The sequence below is a fragment of the Theropithecus gelada genome, chromosome 5 (assembly GCF_003255815.1).
Source record: "Theropithecus gelada isolate Dixy chromosome 5, Tgel_1.0, whole genome shotgun sequence".
NCBI lineage: Eukaryota > Metazoa > Chordata > Mammalia > Primates > Cercopithecidae > Theropithecus > Theropithecus gelada.
The window spans coordinates 111,023,225-111,041,729 of record NC_037672.1 but is presented as its reverse complement, the minus strand read 5'-3'; the positions used below and the strand labels follow the sequence as shown (position 1 = coordinate 111,041,729).

Below are 18,505 nucleotides of genomic sequence, written 5' to 3'. Positions count from 1 at the left end.
AGTCTGAATTGCATAGATTCTTAAACAAATATTGCTTGCAGTAACAAAAGGAATGAGTATTCTTCGTATCAATTATTGACAATACTCATGAACAAGGTTAAGAAAATAACACCAAAATTAAATGTATCCCAGAAGAAAAGATTTAACAAAGTTCAATTATTTGTCATTAGGCGACTTTCGAAGCAAGTATGAAGTTTGGCAGCTGAGAGTAGAGTTTTAGTGGCATAAAAGAATGGTCATAGTAGTCTGAATATATTTTAGAAATATTAAGAAAAATAGTGTGAAATTTGAGGGGAATCTGAAGACTTCAGTAAATTTCTGAATGTGTCAAATGCTAAGATGATAAATGTGGCACTAAGTAAATGAAAGGCAGCCCAATCGAAATGTGATTGAAGACATTAAAATAAAGATAATTTGAGAAATTATTAATATTTATTTCTACACTTTCTGGTATTTTTATTTTGTTTTGTTTTGACACAGAGTCTTGCTCTTGTCACCCAGGCAGGAGTGCAGTGGCACAGTCTTGGCTCACTGCAACCTCCGCCTCCCAGGTTCAAGCAATTCTCCTGCCTCAGCCTCCCGAGTAGCTGGGATTACAGGTGCCCACCACCACACCCAGCTAATTTTTGTATTTTTAGTAGAGATGGGGTTTCGCCATGTTGGCCAGGCTTGTCTTGAACTCCTGACCTCGTGATCCACCCGCCTCAGCCTCCCAAAGTGCTGGAATTACAGGCGTGAGCCATGACGCCCAACCCATTTCTATACTTTATATGTATCAGTATTGCGTCTTGGCCACAAGTAGTCTTGGCAAAACTAAAATTTTATTTTTAGGTAACTTTAGCAATTGAATACTTAGAAGTTGATCATGCAGGTGCAGCACCATTAATAAAGATTTGATGAAGTCAGGGACATTATTATACTTAGTGTATTTTAAATATTCTTAATTAAGTTACTTTTTTTCCCCCTCCTCTAGCAACGTTCTACTGTTGCTTCCATGATGCACAGACAGGAGACTGTAGACTGCTTGAAGAAATTTAATGCTAGAAGAAAACTAAAGGTAAGAAATTTTACATTTTTGTGGGGAGGTAGATTTGACAGACTAAGAAGTGAAATACCATGTGAGGAAAATAACTTCTAGCAAAGGCTTTCAATTATGTAGACCTCAATACTCTCATTATTCTTTTTTGGGGTCTTAGGAAATGGAATATACACCAGAATCAAAACTATGGTGAAAAGCTAGAATCATCCTGGCAACACATGCTGTGGATCCTTCCTTCAGTGGAAAACAGCTGTGCAATTTGATAATGAGAATCTGGCCAGCATCATGAGAGACAAAGGCCTTTGACTCTCGGGAAACCAAAAAACAAAAACAAACAATCAAAAATCCCCTAACTGACAGTAGGGTCAGGAAAAGATTTGTTATCAAAGACTCTATATTTGTTAGGTCCAGGATTTTGCATAGGCAACATTGACTTTTGTGTTCTAATTTTTTTTCACAGGGTGCCATCTTGACAACTATGCTGGCTACAAGAAATTTCTCAGGTACATGCATTGAGAACTCTGCTTCTTATCTGTTGGTCTTCTTTTTAAGTAGTCTCTGTTTTTTTGACTCTAGAATTTTTAAACTCTAATAATTAGAAAAACCTGATTGTTCAGGGGTGGCAAATGTGTGGCACAGATTCCTTCTACACCTGTGGCTGCCATTAGCAGTCTACTTGGGTGCTGTCTGCTGCCGAGCCTCCGTGACTGCACCCCTCACAAGAGTGCTTCTGGCAGCTCTGGTCACCAGTCAGTGCTGGTGCAGGACTAGCCTCATCTGTCAAATGCTGGGATGCATACGAGTTGTGGAAATAAATACTCCCTCATTTACAATCTCAGCATTTCAAACTTAGAAAATATTATTGATATTTCATAAAGTAATAACTATGAATAAGTTATTTTTGGTCTCATTTTCATAGGGAATCCTAGTATGCAAGATTTTTAAAAGAAGACCATTATTGGCCAGGTGTGGTGGCTCATGCCTGTAATCCCAGCACTTTGGGAGGCCGAGGCAGGTGGATCACAAGGTCAAGAGTTCGAGATCATCCTGGCCAATATGGTGAAACCCTGTCTCTACTAAAAATACAAAAATTAGCTGGGTGTAGTGGTGTGTCCCTGTAGTCCCAGCTGCTCAGGAGGCTGAGGCAGGAGAATTGCTTGAACCTGGGAGGCGGAGGTTGTAGTGAGCAGGGATCACGCCACTGCAATCCAGCCTGGCAACAGAGCGAGACTCCATCTCAAAAAAAAAAAAAAACAGACCATTATTGAGGAACCCAGTTCTCTTAGACCTAAGTTCATTCAAAAGTATAGTACTTTCTTGGCATACTATAAGAATGATTACAACTGTCAAAGGTATCTAACTCAAGAATTTACAGAGCACCTTGCACTCAGTACTATCAGAGCATAATAAATGTTTCTCAAAATGATTCCATGGTAAAAAATAAGTGTGTTAAATAATAGGCTAAAAGAAGTCAAACCATTTCTTTATTGTAAGAGTCACTCTCTAAAGGTGGAGATAAAGTATATGTTACTCCAATAACTTACTTGAGTTTTGTATCCTCCTTCTTTGATAGATTATCTCAAAGGACCAGGTTCACAAAAGTCAAATCTTGTTCAATGCTAAGCAGTCTTATGTTGGGGGAAGGACTGGAGCAGCAATTAAGCTGCACTTGGTAACCTTTGGCCCTTTAGACTTAGAACACTTGTCAGCCAAAAATACTACCAGTTTAGTTTGGAGACCGTTTACATAACAGTGATCTGCAAATCAAACCATCCAGCTATTTTTTCAATTCTTTGTTTTATTTTCTGCTACATACTTAGCCTGGGTGTTATAGTGTTATCAGGTAATAATCCATCATATCATTATTAAATGCTCTTCAACCAATTTCTAGTTATTACTTACAACTGTATTAAGTGGTCACCTTTCCCCCCACCTTTGCATTTCGTTACAAATAATGGGAAACCATAAGAGGCCTTCCAAAGGCTGTTAAACAATAACAACAATAGTAGTACAATGAATAATGCTACGAATTGAGGGACCGTGTTGGCCAGTCATATGTATTTTGTCCAATTCGTTTAGTGTAATAATACCTTGTTGCTGCCTTTGTCAAGTTACCTGTTTCATAAACAGTTGATTAATATAGTTGACATTTGTATGGGTGAGTTCAATGCCATCTCATTAAATATTAATTCATATATATGATATTCAAATAAATTTCACTGTGGCCCAGTAATTAGTGAATCATTAAAAGGTAGAATGATTTATATAGCATAAATTCTTAATGGCAAACTAACTCAAACTTTAAAAAATCTTCAGATTTAAAACTGTACATTTTGTTAAAGTGTTACATACACTCTTGGGCATAAATTGGGCCTTTATTCACATATGTACCCATATATAGAAGCTTTTTGTTTACCTCACAGTTTCCTTTTCATCATCATGTAAACTAAAACCTCATGACTAATATGTGAATTTTATATTGTTTCTGAATGTCTTAGCATGAAAAAGCAATTTTTTTTATCCATCACTTCAAAATCAACTGAATAACATTAGACCCAGTTACATCTTGTACTTAATACTGCGTTTTAGTTTTGAGTATTTTATTCATCCTATTTCATTGCCAAACATGCTCTTTAAAGTAATTTGTCCATAAGTATATGGTTATAAAGTTGTTTTAATTTTTTCTTTTCTCCCTTTATGTGGAATGTATTTCTTGTGAGGTAAGGTGAATAGTAACCAAAAGGGACATTTCTGCATCTCCCAGGCCAAATCCCTGCTTACCCTGAATCATCATCTTCTCTTTGCTTGCTATTGCAATTTCAATTATTCTGAGTTTGCTTTCTAACCTATTAACTGCCACAGGATTGATTTAATATTGCTTTTTAGCTCCAGGCAAACAATTTAATAGCTAAGGCAACTCTTTCTTACAATCTCAATTAATAATAAATTAATAGCTTTGTTGCTAAAGATTAATGAAATTAACATTTTTGTATCTTTTAAGTAAATTTAAAAGTATACCAATATGATATTGAAATAATGCCCCAAATCAATGAATGTCAGGAAATTACATGTTCATGCAGTTCTAGTCTAGCTAGGTATTTACACTTTCAAAGTCAAGCTCTATTCTGATATACTTAAATAAGTATATGTAATTAATATTAAATGAAAGCATAAGTATGTATGGTGTTCTGCATATTTGTGAATGTTCTACACTTGGTGTACTAATTGTCATTGACAGTTATATTATCTGTTCACTGTGTATATACACGTTCCTTAGTAGATTTTTTTGAAAGGATGACTTCACCTTTTAGTATACTCAAGAAGTTTAGTAACAGAAGGAATGTTAAAAGCTCCCTGCCAAGAAAAATGAAGTTGCATATAAGACCATATGCTTTAAGATTTCTCTGATTTAGTTGAAGATTTTATTCTGTTTTTATGTTGTCTCAAGTTTTATGATTTTTACTTTTTCATTGTAAAGGCTTTTGTTCATGAAGCCTTTGTATTCTGATTTTAGTGTATAAAAGAATACATAGTGCCATTTTTTTAAAGCTCATATGCTAAACATTTTAAAAATTTGCTCTAGGCCAATAATATGCCATTTTATTTAAATAGTAATATTTTTTGTAAAACCAAATTGTCTGACTTCAAGAATATAATGAAGATGTTATTTAGCCAGAGCAAATTTTACAAATGAGTTTTCAACCTCTAGAAAGAGGGGCTTAAATGGCAGAACTGACATGGTCACCATATGTGGTGTGAATGAACATGTAATACTATCTGTCAGCTGGTGTCCAAAGACTGAATTCAACTTTCTGGATTACAAAAGGATAGTCCAGTTAAAGTTCCAGTATCCTTTTCGCAACCAACAGTGAAATAAAGTCCAATAAACACAACTGTCAAAGTATTCAATTATATGCAATGAACTACTCTTTAGTTCTAAATTTGCTGTGGCAAACCAAGAAAAGTGATACTGTATTTCAGTGTCCTGTAAGCTCGCGCTCATCAGTGTGACTTTGATAACTTGCCATATGTTGGCCATAACTCAGCAAAGGTGGTAGAAGGAGACAGTAACCTGACTGCTTTGTTGCCTGGCTGTGGGTTTCTATGGATAACTCACTAAACTGATTTTACTCTCATTTTACAGCAGCCAAGAGTTTGTTGAAGAAACCAGATGGAGTAAAGGTAAGTTAAACAGATGCCCCTAATCCATTTCTGATTTTCAGAAGCTGGATAATCTTTAAATGTTAAATATAATTCCTAAGTCTTTGCAAGTTCTATTTTTTATTGTTTCTGATAAAGGTTGCCGGTTGAAATATGAAATGATTTAATATACAAAGATGACTAACATTTATACCAAGAAAAACTGTATTTCTTCTATTGGATTATATATGAAATAGTCATGAAAAAATAATATTGTTATGCAATATAGAGTTCCTATAGAAATTAAATGTCTTAATCTTCTCTGATTTACTACAGTTCCAAACTACCATGGTGACCTAAAAGTCTGCAAAAACCAAATGCTTTTCCAAATAATTATGCTGCATACGTGAAAGCCACTTAAGTATATAGCCTGAAAAATACTCACATTTGGGTATGGAAAATAGAATGTCAAATGTCTAAGTTAATCTATTTGGGCAGTTTTTATAAAGGTCTTAATTATTCCTGTGTTTCTATGATAAGGTGTTGAGATATATTCAAGATGAATGATCTGAACAAATATTAGAAAAATCTTGCAAGAAAAATAACAGCAGGATATTTTTACTTTCTGGCTTTCTAAACAAAATAATACAGTTTCTTTCCTACTGATTGTATATTGTTTCAAGGGGATTTACTCTTGTTGGAATGTAATCTTGTATGTGCATAATGATGTTTGTTATCTTTTCAGAGTACCACCTAAATGTTTTATTTCTTTAATCCTTTTCTTTCTCTTCCAAGGACAGATGCATACATTCTTCATCAACACTTCAGCGTTCTTGGGAATTAATTAATTTTCTAACATTTGAATTTGACCCAAAGTCAGGTGGTCAGTTCATATTGAAAACATAACATAGAAAATCATTTGTCACTTTAAATGTTCATGCTCAGTCATTTCTTTGCCACCTGTCTGTGTGCAACTTGGAAATTTTCGGAGCACTGATAACTATGCGTTTGTGATTTCCTTTAGGATGCCATTTCCATTTGCCAATTGCTTTCTTCAGCCTGCAATTTTGTCTTCATTCTGATTAGTTTATTCCATTTAGATTTTAAGAATGATAGTTGATGACTGCCTTTTTCCCAATGTTACAATAGTAGAAATGTGGTATCTTACATTTTCCAAATATTTTCTTCTCCTGGGCTTTCCTGTACCATTCAGTGATGGAGAGCTCACAGATCCTATTGAGATATTTATTTTCATTACTATCCTTACGTAGAAAACATTTCCAGAACTTTTTTCTTCCATTCAACTTATAGCTCCTCTTTAAAAACAAAATTATTCTATACTCCATGCTTTGATACTCTAAATTCAACCGGTCATATTTTTTTTCTTTTCCTTTCTCTTTGACTGGTCAATTCAGAAAAGGAAGTCCAGTTCGAGTGTTCAGATGATGGTGAGGATCTCTATCTGCCAGATTTCTCCTCCTGTGAAATTCACACTTAGGAATAAAAGTCTTATTTACCTAAGATAGTGTAAGTGGTGAGGGTGTAGGACCATTACAGGTCAGTGTTAATCAACTATCAAAACACGGTACTCCTCTTACATATTATATTGTTTTTCTCTGAAATTGAATTTGTTAAACATGTAAATAGTTATATTAACAGGTTTGCTCTTTTACAAAAACAAAGTCCAATTTTCTCTTTGAAAATAAAAAGACCATGACAGAATGAATGTCTGTATAGTGATAAGTAAAAACAAACAAACAAAAAAAACCTATGTGATTATTTTTTAAATGTTCTTCATGGTTGCTAAAATAGGAGTGATTTATACGACACCATAAAACATTCACCATGGAGTTTATAAAGGTATGAAAGTGATCTTACGATGTACCAATCCTAGTTAAGTACCTTTACAGGAAATGTTTATTAACCTCAAAACAATAAATTTAACACCTGAGAAATAGGAATATCTTGCCCGTGCCTCATAAGAGTAATTCAGTGCATCATACAATTATCTGATTTGATTATTTGATTCATGATTTTTTAAAAAAACACCCTGCTTCTATTAACATAAAATAATTATATCACACAAAAGTGCCAGAGTTCTTGTATGTTATGTTTAAAAGACACCTATGGGCCAGAAGTGGTGTCTCACACCTGTAATCCCAGTACTTTGAGAGGTTGAGGCAGGTGGATTGCCTGAAGTCAGGAGTTCAAGACCAGCCTGGCCAACATGGTAAAACCCCATCTCTACTAAAAAAAAAAAAAAAAACAAAACACACACACACACACAGAAATTAGCCGGGCATGGTGGCCATACCTGTAATCCCAACTACTTGGGAGGCTGAGGCAGGAGAATCTCTTGAACCCAGAAGGCAGAGGTTTCAGTGAGCCGAGATTGCACCATTGCACTCCAGCCTGGGCAACAAGAGCAAAACTCTGTCTCAAAAAAAAAAAAAAAAAAGACATTTGTGGTTGAACCCATGCTTTATATTTGACTCTTTGAAAAGAATGTCTTCTTGCCTTTTACTTAGAAATTCTCCTATTAGTTTTCAATAAATTAATCTTATAAATACCTCCAAAAGATTTTTCACAGAAAAAAAATCATTTAGTTAATCTTTACATTAACAAAAAAGCTTTAACTGCACATTAAACATGACTGAAAGTGTGGTTGAGGCACATATTCATTTAACTCATGTTTCCCATACCTAACAATAAAGAATGGCTCACCCAGACAGAATGGCCTTCATCTGGAAGAGATGATGGTGTGTGTATGCTGTGTATCTGTATGTGAATGTGTGTAGGTGTGTGTGTGTGGGAGGAGGGAACATGTGCACTTGTACAGATAAGTTTGTATGCATAGGTGTGCAAGTGGGACATTTTCACTAAAATAAAGCAATTCATGGCAACCATATCCTAGAAAAAAATCAAGTATCATATCTCAAAATAGACATAAAGTATCTCAGAATATTTCTTTCATTTGCATTCACTGATATAAACTAAATATAGCATATTAAATACATATGGTGCTTTAACCATAAGTGCCCCTGTTCATTTGACAGGAAGCCAACTATCTTTTGCCTAGCACGTTTCCCTAATAGGAATTTATTTGTGTGTGCATCCCTCCTCTTTTCTCACGTACCCTATACTAACATAAATACTGAATTTTGATCCCTCTTTAATAGACTTTTTACCTCTTATCTCTTTGGCTCTTGCACAATATCATGTTAAATTCTGTGCACTTTGATTTAAAGGGAAAAAAGGTTTTACCTCTCTGCAAAATATAGATTGATGACAACATTTATAGAATTTTCCAGTAAAGGAAATTTTAGAAGTTTTCTATCCTTTCCTGCAGGTCAAACAGCACAGTGTCACAGCTTACTGTAAAAATAACGATACCAGTAATCACACAAATGGAAATGAAAAGGAAGGAAAAATATTACATATTTAAATTAATTTATGATACTTTCTATCTTCCTCTCAATACTAGTTTTGACAGGATATATAGTTATCAGGTATAGACTTCCCAGAAAACCCAAACAATTAAACTGGTGTCACCACTTGTAAATGCTCATTTGATACTCACTTATTTTATATACTAAATGTTTCTCTTTACATCCTTTTATATATTTATATTAAAATAGTGGAGATATACTCCTTTAGAAAATAATAAATAAAATACCTAGATACTATAGTGTAAGAAAATGAATGTTACCTTACATTTTTGTTTGAGAACCATAACGTAAGTTGTCACGCATGAGTTTAAAAGAATGTTGATTATTACTTTTTAGTCTTTGATTCTTGGTGCCCCAACTCAGTTGTAGTTTCTGGTTGCCACTGTCTACAAAGAGTCTTCTCTGTGAACCGTTAGAGCACTTATTGATCCTCTGAGTTGCTTTTACCACACAGCTTCCACAGTGGTAATGATATATTCTTTAAAGTCAAATCCAGTTATGTTAAAGCAAGGGAATGATATTACCAAATATATTCTGCAGTGATAGCAGTAGCACTGTGACAGAAAATGTAGTATTTTCCTCTTACACAACTGTAAAAATTAAAGTCCTTTTACATTCAACATAAAAAGTTTGATTTCCCCACTAATAATTGAAGATGTAATTTTTAAAGGAGATCTACACTTATCATTTTTAAAAGCTATTGTGACAGCATTTTATCAAAGACCTAAATTTTCATTGGATAATTTAATTGCTCCTAAGCAAAGTAATGATGGATCCCCAGAGAAAGATCATCTATATGTGACTTCAGGCTCAAGAATAAAATGGGGGAAGAAAGAAATGTATTTATAACAGTGAACAATTGGAAGCTTGGAAACAGAATCCACTTGAAGAGTATGAGAATGGTTATATTCATTTCATACTCTGAATCCTGATTGGAGCTCCATTGAAGCAGTTCTTTGTTTGCTAAGGTGGCATAGCAACAGCAGACACGTCTGTTTTCTCATTGCACCGTCACGAACATGGTCCAGCCTGTGTGTGACCATCGGAGACTAGCGATCATCATTCCTGTCAGTCGTCACCATGTCTTTCACGTTCATCTTCAGTGGCTCTTTATCTTCATGTCTACATCTCCATGTAGACATGCTGCGTCTAGAGATATTGGCTACCAAGGGGTTTAAGGCATCTCTGTTTCTATTTTCTGCGTACCCACAGATAAACAACAAAGCCAACGTGGTAACCAGCCCCAAAGAAAATATTCCTACCCCGGCGCTGGTATACCTGGACTCTTTTGTAACCCTTCTTAAGTTCTTTACCTTTTCTTTTTCTTTTTTTTTTTTTTTTGTGATTTCTCTCATTTGCTTTCACTATATAAATACCATATATATAAATATTTTATTTCGTTGGATGTTGGGTTTTGTTTTTTTTTTGGTTTTTTTTTTTTTTTTTTGCTTTCTACGATATGACAAAGTTTTTTTTTTTTTTTGAGTTTTTTTGGTTAAGTTAGTTGTCAAGCAGTGTGTTCTAACATGAGATTATCTCATTTCATTGTTGAACATTGTACTGATAGCTGTGGTCTCTGTAGTTGGAATTATTGCATGCTGCATTCAAAATACAGCGCTTTGGTTGCTCTTAGCTCTTCTGATGATGATAGTTCTAGATTATGCAAACAATGGTTTCTTCTTTTCATGATGCAAATGCTGACATCAAGGAGAGCTAATGGGATTGTTGCTAGACAACATAAAAGTAGACCTTATTCAGAGTTCTTGTTTCCCTCTTATTAAAACACAACAGGGCTTTGTAAGACTTCACTTTCTGAGATAAAGAGGCACTGGATAATTTAGAGCTTTTTGTTTATTGTGTTTGAAATTAAATTGTCACTGTTTCACTTTAATCCAAAGAATGAAATTGCAAAGAATAGAGCTTTGAATTATCAGTGGAAACCAGTTATGTCTATCTCAATCAAATCCACACAATTAACAACTAAATTAGTCTAACACTTTGAGATGGTATTATGTTAAAATTCAGAATTTGAATACCGTCATTCAGTGCTCTGTGAGTTCCATAACGTTTTCCCTAAACTATTTCATATTTTGATTTATGATTTTCAGAATTTTTTTTCAATTATTTACTGTTCTCATGCTCTTATTTTAAATAAATTTTACAATGTTAGGGAATCATTTCACTTGAGTTAACTATGAGGCTCCATTTAAAAACATTTAAAAGAAGGGCACATCAGGCTGGGCGCAGTGGCTCACGCCTGTAATCCCAGAACTTTGGGAGGCCGAGGTGGGTGGATCACAAGGTCAGGAGATCGAGACCACGGTGAAACCCTGTCTCTATTAAAAATACAAAAAAAATTAGCCGGGTGTGGTGGCGGGTGCCTGTAGTCCCAGCTAGTCAGGAGGCTGAAGCAGGAGAATGGTGTGAACCTGGGAGGCGGAGGTTGCAGTGAGCTGAGATCGCGCCACTGCACTCCAGCCTGGGCGACAGAGCGAGACTCTGTCTCAAAAAAAAAAAAAAAAAAAAAGAAGGACACATCAAGATAGCAGGTTATCTACTAGTAACAGACAATGTTGATCACAGCTGTAGCCAAAGGAAAGGGAGAATGGAAGCAGTGCATATGTTCTCTCTCAATATTGCAGCAGTGTAAACTATAATGGTGGGAGAGTGCCCATGGTTGAGAACTCCCAGAGGGTTGCAGTACCTCCCCATTGCCAAGATACCACATAAAGAAGGTGCCAGGCATGTCACTGGTGTATGCATATTGCATCTTTTTTTTAAACCAGTTATTTGAGTGTTATTCTCCACTTGGGAATATTTCTTTGCTTTCTGACAGAAAACAATAGAAAAACCAATAATTTCTTCATAAAAAAGCATAACTTTACAGCCAAATATCCCGCATCTGTAGTCCATAAAGTGGAAGGTTTTTTTTAGATACGAATTAACATAGGATTTAATAGCAATATGCCTCAAATTATAGTGATTATATGATTAGTTCTAGAACCCTTTAGGTAAACTTTTAAAATGTTCCTTAAAATTTTGTATGGACTTTTGAAATGGATTCTTTAGTATAGTCTTTTTTTAAGTGTTGTCCAATGGTTCTAGATTTTACAAGGGTATTCAGTTGTGTGTTAATTATATTAATGATGCCATAATCAAGTTTCAAACCAATATAACTGAAAAATATCTTCTCCAAGAATTTGAAATCATCTCGAAGTTTTACCTCCAGTGTCCTTGGCAGTTCTCTATGGGACAGACATTCACAGGCCACTCATTAAAGAAGAAAGGAAAGCATAGGATTAGGTGAAACAGTGAGTGCCTCTTCAAGTCTCTAAATATCAAAGCCTTGTTTGAATGCTGATCAAGAATAAGGTCTTTTGCATGCTGCTTCTGGGTAGGGAGGTTCCTATCTCATGGGCTCGCCAGGGAGATCTTTCATCAGAGATATTGTCAGCTGCAACTCTGACAGCAGTTAACATCGCTTTAGCTCTTGTGACTATTTCATTTTGTCAGCTGGCTCACTCTGCTCTGTCCCTCACACTAGAAATAATGTACTTACCAATGCGAACTGTTTCTTTCTCTATTTTGTTCTCACTCAGGAGCCCCAAACTACTGTAATCCACAACCCTGATGGAAACAAGGTATTCAGAAAGAATCAACATCATCTTGCTTTAACAAGACTATACATCTCATCAAATATTCAAAAAAATTAATTCATTATCTAAAAATAGGAAAGAAAATTCTAACCATTTTCTACCACACTTCCTTTTGGGCCTAATTTGTCTATAACTGTGGACATACTTCTTGCAAATAAAAATGAATGATATCTCGAAAGAGAAACTAATGTTCCCATGAGTCAATAAAAGTCAGGCTAAACGTGAATGAAATCTTTATGTCAAGATGACTGTGTGTCTTAAGCAATTCCATCTGGTCACTTTTTTCCCCCAAGACTTTGTGCTTTGTACTGTAAATATATTGTGCATGGTATTTTAGAATTTCTGGCAATATCATTCCATTGTCTTCAAAAATATCAACTTGACTTCATAGGTTTTTTTTTTTTTACTTTAGTGTTACTTTTGAGTTTTATTCTATTCTGTTGTCAGAGTGGGGTTGTTTTTGTTTTTATTGTTTGTTTCTTAATTCCCTGTTGGTGGTGATGATGTTGTTGTTGTTATTGTTGTTGTTATTTGGCATGAATTTGAGGAGAATCAGGGAGTTTCACTTTTTGTGCAATATATCTGTTGTTGGGTAATACATATTCCAGTAACAGGGGTTTAACTACTTAGCCTGAAAGAAGACTAATTGTTTCCTATACATTATAAATTATTTGTATAGCATGTTAACTAAATAACAGCACTAGCATATATGTCTATAGGATGAAAGACCTTTTCTGAATTTATTCCATGTGTCCGATTTATTACTTTTCATACATTATTATATCTCTAAGGGAAGAAAAAAAATACTAAACTTTTCTCAAATACTAGATATAGTCATACATCTTCTCCATGCTCTTATCAATGATGTTTAAGACTTAGAAAGCACATTTTATCTTAAGACTTAGAAAACACATTTCCTCTCTAGTTTAACATGTAGTTGATCAATATTAAAACCATTAAGTAAAAAACATGAAGTGTTATGTTCTTTAATATGAGATTTATTTTATAGTCATGACACTGCAAATGGTCTAGGTCCCGAAAAGCCTTGAGGTAGTCAGGACCATCACATATGAAAACAATTTTTTTAATAGCATTAGCCAATGAAACGCCAAGCATAACAGCTGGAATGGACACTTCAGTAGTTCTAGCTATATCATTTGTAAGAGTTACTGCATGATATTTCTTGCTTACATGAATTAGTTTAATTTTACAGTGCATGGGTTTACCTTCATTTACAGCTTAAATTTGAATACTAGGTCACATTAAGAAATGCATGAAGATTCCTTTCTTTGGTTTTGTGTGTATGAAGACTCTGGGTACACCTTTAATTAGTTTTTCCCTTGGTTTAAATATTATATATAATATTTATATAAATTTATCACCTTTTGGAATACTGAATCTCTAAAATGACACTGGCTGGTGTTTACATTATTTTCCAGAATCTGTTTTCCATTACTGAGCTATTGACTGGAAGTTTGTTTCCAGTTATTTTTGGCTCTAGCATTTAAATCATTCCAAGTAGAAAACTATGTCTTTCTTATGAATATTGCAAAATGTATTTGCTAGAAAATATTTTATTCATACATTATTAATGAACACATTTATCATACCATTTTAAGAAGTATATCTTAATTCTGGCAGTTATAGTGTATTTTTCAGTGTGCTTAACAATCTTCCACTTAATTTGTAGTTTTACAAAGAAAGAACTTTGTCTTTTATTATGGAAGTAGGTTTCTTATCAATAACAGCCAGTTTCTAATTTTGAAAAGAATGAAAAAAGTCTAATTGTCCTTGAAAGTAAATTATTCATTATAATTCCATTGTGCTGAGTACAAACATGAAAATTCTTCTGAAAAGTACTTTCAGCATATCTCAACTTAACCCCCTTAGCTTCTTCATCAAATGATGCAGTGAAATGCTTTCTCTCCTTATAAAGGAGTAAAGCATACAGGCCTTAACATAGTGCCTGACACAAAGAAGGTACTCTTATTGGTTAATTAATTGGGAATAAAATTTTTTTCTATTTTAAGTTTCAAATTCATTCGGCTAACATATTCAATTGCTTGTAAACACACAGAAAAAGCAAACCTTATAGGGCACTGTAACACAAAACACATCCTTACACAGTTTTTAAGGCTAACTGCATACTTCCGCTGCTTCTACAAATCACCTGGATTTATACAGCTTCGGAGATTAGGCAACCAGAGTACTCCCTGTTTGAAATGTTTGCAGCATCAGACATTTTATTTCTGTTAAAAACCACTTAATGTGTTTGTCCATTTGCATGTCAGCATATGCACACAGCCTGCTGAAGAATTTTGCATGATATGTATGTCACTAGCCAATTTTTTAGGATGAAATCAAACTATTCATTGCGTGCAACCTAAAAATGTGTTTTCTTCTCATCAGGAGTCAACTGAGAGTTCAAATACAACAATTGAGGATGAAGATGTGAAAGGTATGATTTAACCAGAAATGGAAAATCCTAACTCAGAGCTTCATATATATATACATGAAAAAAAAAAGTGCTTCAAATAACTAATAAGTTTAGGAAGTAGGCCTATCCTAAAACACAAAAATATTTTATTTATGAGTAAAAAAATATTTTTAGAAGTACATAATTATTTCAACAATATGTTACTTTTGTCATTTTTCCCACATATTCTTTTGTAGATTTTGAACTGTAGACATGTAGCATATTCTAGCACATTGCAGTAATGACAACTGATAATGAGTTGCTAGTTATAGGAACATAACAAATTGTAAATTTGTCAGTCAAAAAGTAATATAAAATGTATTCACATTGGGTACATTCATAAAACTTATCTGGAAAACAATTTATAGTCAAGGATACAGTATAAAAATAACTTTTTAACTTTTAGTCATCTCAAGTAAGTATCAGTAGAATTTTCTATTTGGCTGCCTTTTTATCCTAGTTTTTTGTGTACATTCCAAAGATATTCTTGACCTCCATTCACTTTGGTTGCCAAGGTTTTTTTAGCTACGTGTATGAGTCATTGGTAGTGTTTCTACAGACATCTTCTCAGTGCCCCTGCACACATATACTGAACACACATTTGCAGTTAGGTCACCTCCTTTGGCCACATCACTATTTTAGAAGTATTACTTTTGTATTAATTGCATTTGCAGTTTTATGTTGTTTTTGTAATTCATTGTATATAACTACAATCTCTATAGACCAGTTATCTAGAAGACATTCTGACAAACAGCGGTAACAGTAGGATTTGAAACAGAAATATTAAAGGAAATGAAATATAAATTGGGAGCAATGATCCATAAATTAATTAAACCTCATCTGAAAAGATTACTTACCTAATAGTATCACCATAAGCTTTAATTCTAAAGGTAGCATTAATACGATAAAGTCTTGAAAAGTTGTATTCATGTTTTAGAATAAAGGACTTGGAAATTCTCAGGTCAAGGAGACATGGGGTCAATTTAGAGAATAAAAATGGCTGTAGATCACAACTTGCCAGTCAGCTCTGCTGACTTTTTCCTTTTTGTGTGAATAGAACAGCTGATGCTATTAAAGTGTACTCTCTATTTATATAACTAAGCACACTGACCTAACTCTGCTAGAGGTAGTCAGTCATTATTTTTTACAGTGGAAAGGTAGATAGCTGTGTCAAGAATTTTATTTAGTAGCTCTATTCATCTCACTCTTTCACTTAAGCTAAAATTTGAACTGAAGTAGTTTGATGAATCATTTATACCAGTCATATTAGATTGAAATATCTTTTTTTTTTTAGCCAAATAAATAGATAAGCCATTTAGCTTTCCCAGTGATTCAGGAAGCATTATCTTTGTGTTTTGGATTCATTAGCTCTTTAAGCTAAGCTAAATGTTTCATATGAATTTTTACATTCTTCCCTTGAGCATGACTAAGAAAACTTGTTCATTGTCCACTGGAGAAACTGAATCTTTAAATAACTAAATAAAATTAGGAGAATACTAGCACCTCACTATATGCACTTCATCTGCACGTGATCATGAGAAGAGTTTTATTAAGTGGTCTTTCTCACCTGAATTTGGCATTCAGCTGTACTAAGTATTGGTTCAGGATCATTGTTATTAATCTATGTAAATATTAATGTATAAACAGAGTTCCTGTCAGTGTTACCTTGTAGTTTGTAATTTCTTTTTAATAAAATGAAATAATAATGTCAGTTCTTAGAAAACAGTTCTCCAATTCAAATCATAACAATGATATGGGTTTCATCTTGCCTCTGGGATTTCATAAATTGAGATAGTATTTGTATTATAGATACATTGAGTCTATAAACAACAAGTATTAGAGAAATTCAGCAGCATATTGAGATCAAAAGAAATGTCCAGTTGCTCGTTTAACCCAAAGTGCTTTGGTTTATTCCCTTAATAAATGCATTATTTAAGTTTCTGCTTAATTTTACTGGTGTAGATCTGGCCAAAAATGTCATAGCCATACCTCATTAGGTATGGCTTTGTGTTCTCTATAAGACCCAGACAGCCTTTTGTAGACTAACCCTTTTAATATTGAATGATATCAGAAACCTTTAAGACTAGAAGACACTTTGAAAGATTGCCTAGGCGCCATCATTTTTACTGGGGCAAGTGGTACATAAAATGGTCTTAAATGATTTGAAATTATTTATTATGCTGATTATCTGTTTGTGTGAGAATCTCTCCATTTACCAGTGCGTGGTCCTCAAGAAAGACCCTATAAGTGAATAATTATGCTGTCTCATTTTTACTTTAGAATCTCTGTGGCTCTCAGTAGCTTGGTAGGGAATGTGTTTATTGTCCAGTTCTGTTGAAACCCAAATTTACTCATATCTAACATCTTATAACTAACATCCAAGAACTCACAAATACTATCAGTTAAACAATCTGACCAAAACTATATCCTATCTACAAAGCCATGTCATATCTACAAAATTGTGTGTCTTCCACACACATACTTTTCAACCTTCTCTTTCCTGTAGACAACATGGTTATAAGTGAGACACCACACTTGTTGACATATTCTTAAAGGCAAGCCCCCATACATACTTCTGCATGCGAGCACATGCTCTACCCATTGCTGCTGGCTGCCTCGGATATAGTGCATCTAACACCAGCACCTAGACGTACGTTGTTTTATGATGGCACATGATTCCTTGAATAGCATGTCACGTGCCTCCCATGCCAAGGCAGTGCACATTCTGCCCCATCCCCAAGGACTAACCGGCAGGGACAGCTTCTGTGTCCTCTCCAATGTAAAGAAACGTGAAGTTGCTGGAGGAGGGGATTAAACACTGTGGTGACCTGGTCAAAGGAAGAAATGAGGTAAACCAACAACAGAGTTTTTCTTTCTGGCCTCTTTGAGTGGGAAAAGGCAGACAGGCCAGCTGTTCTCAAAGATAAAAGAAAGCAAAAGTAGTCAGAGATTAATGGTTCTTCAGTCTGGAACACCTTAGAGAGCCAGGATTTAAAGGCCCATTTTTCTTCAGCTCTTCTTACTAGTTTCCATTGAGAAATCATGGCCCCAGTCTGTGTAATACTTTTGAATTGTGTCTAGGCTGTTTCTTCATTCAGCAAATATTTATTGAATCCCTTCTGTTTACCTAAGTTCCACGTGCTTCTCTTTGTGAACTAGTCGTGTTCAAGAGATTTGAATGTGTCAGAGTCAAAATGCTGCTTCCTACCCTTTATATGAATCTTGTTGTGCTATAATGTAGGCCCATTTATCTTACTTAATACAATAGCTATCAGGAAAAATTAGTGAAACCCAACATAAATGCATGTTTTATCCAAAAAAAAAAAAACTCAGTGAAACCCAGGAAAAAAGTGAGACCCAAGATAAATATATTTTTAAAATCTAAAAGTTATTTTATTTCCTTTTTCTTAAATACCTTCAACATTTAGCTCTAACCACATTTTTCTTCCCAAGCTCATAATCATCCTAAGGGACTTGAATTGTTTTACAACTCTTCTTTCTAAAAAGCTTCCAGAGTTCATTGTTTTCTTTCTCCAAGGCAATGTGTTAACACCCTAGTGTTGACCTTTTGAGCAACTTTCTAATTTTGTTCTGTGTTTAAAACCAAATATCTCTGATGCTATGTGAGGAAACTCAGCAGCAAACTCAGTGTCATGGAGAGTTACTAATAGTTTAAAAGCAAATGGGAGTCTGGGAGTGGTGGCTCACACCTGTAATCCCAGCACTTTGGCAGGCTGAGGCAGGC

At 34.5% G+C, this 18,505-nt stretch overlaps 1 protein-coding gene across 30 annotated transcripts in view; it reads left to right on the top strand.

Annotated features, from left to right (window-relative positions):
* CAMK2D (calcium/calmodulin dependent protein kinase II delta) overlaps window positions 1–18,505 on the top strand; it is a 305,686-nt gene that overhangs the window by 248,063 nt on the left and 39,118 nt on the right. For 8 of the 30 annotated variants that reach the window (XM_025384885.1, XM_025384874.1, XM_025384873.1 and 5 more), the window contains 5 exons: window positions 974–1,057; window positions 1,500–1,542; window positions 5,184–5,221; window positions 12,228–12,269; window positions 14,694–14,742. In XM_025384885.1, the coding sequence (XP_025240670.1) occupies window positions 974–1,057; window positions 1,500–1,542; window positions 5,184–5,221; window positions 12,228–12,269; window positions 14,694–14,742 (256 nt within the window). Of the gene's footprint in view, window positions 1–973; window positions 1,058–1,499; window positions 1,543–5,183; window positions 5,222–6,594; window positions 6,628–9,840; window positions 9,901–12,227; window positions 12,270–14,693; window positions 14,743–18,505 lie in introns of all 30 variants that reach the window. The other 22 variants (XM_025384863.1, XM_025384855.1, XM_025384862.1 and 19 more) reach the window with 8 other exon arrangements.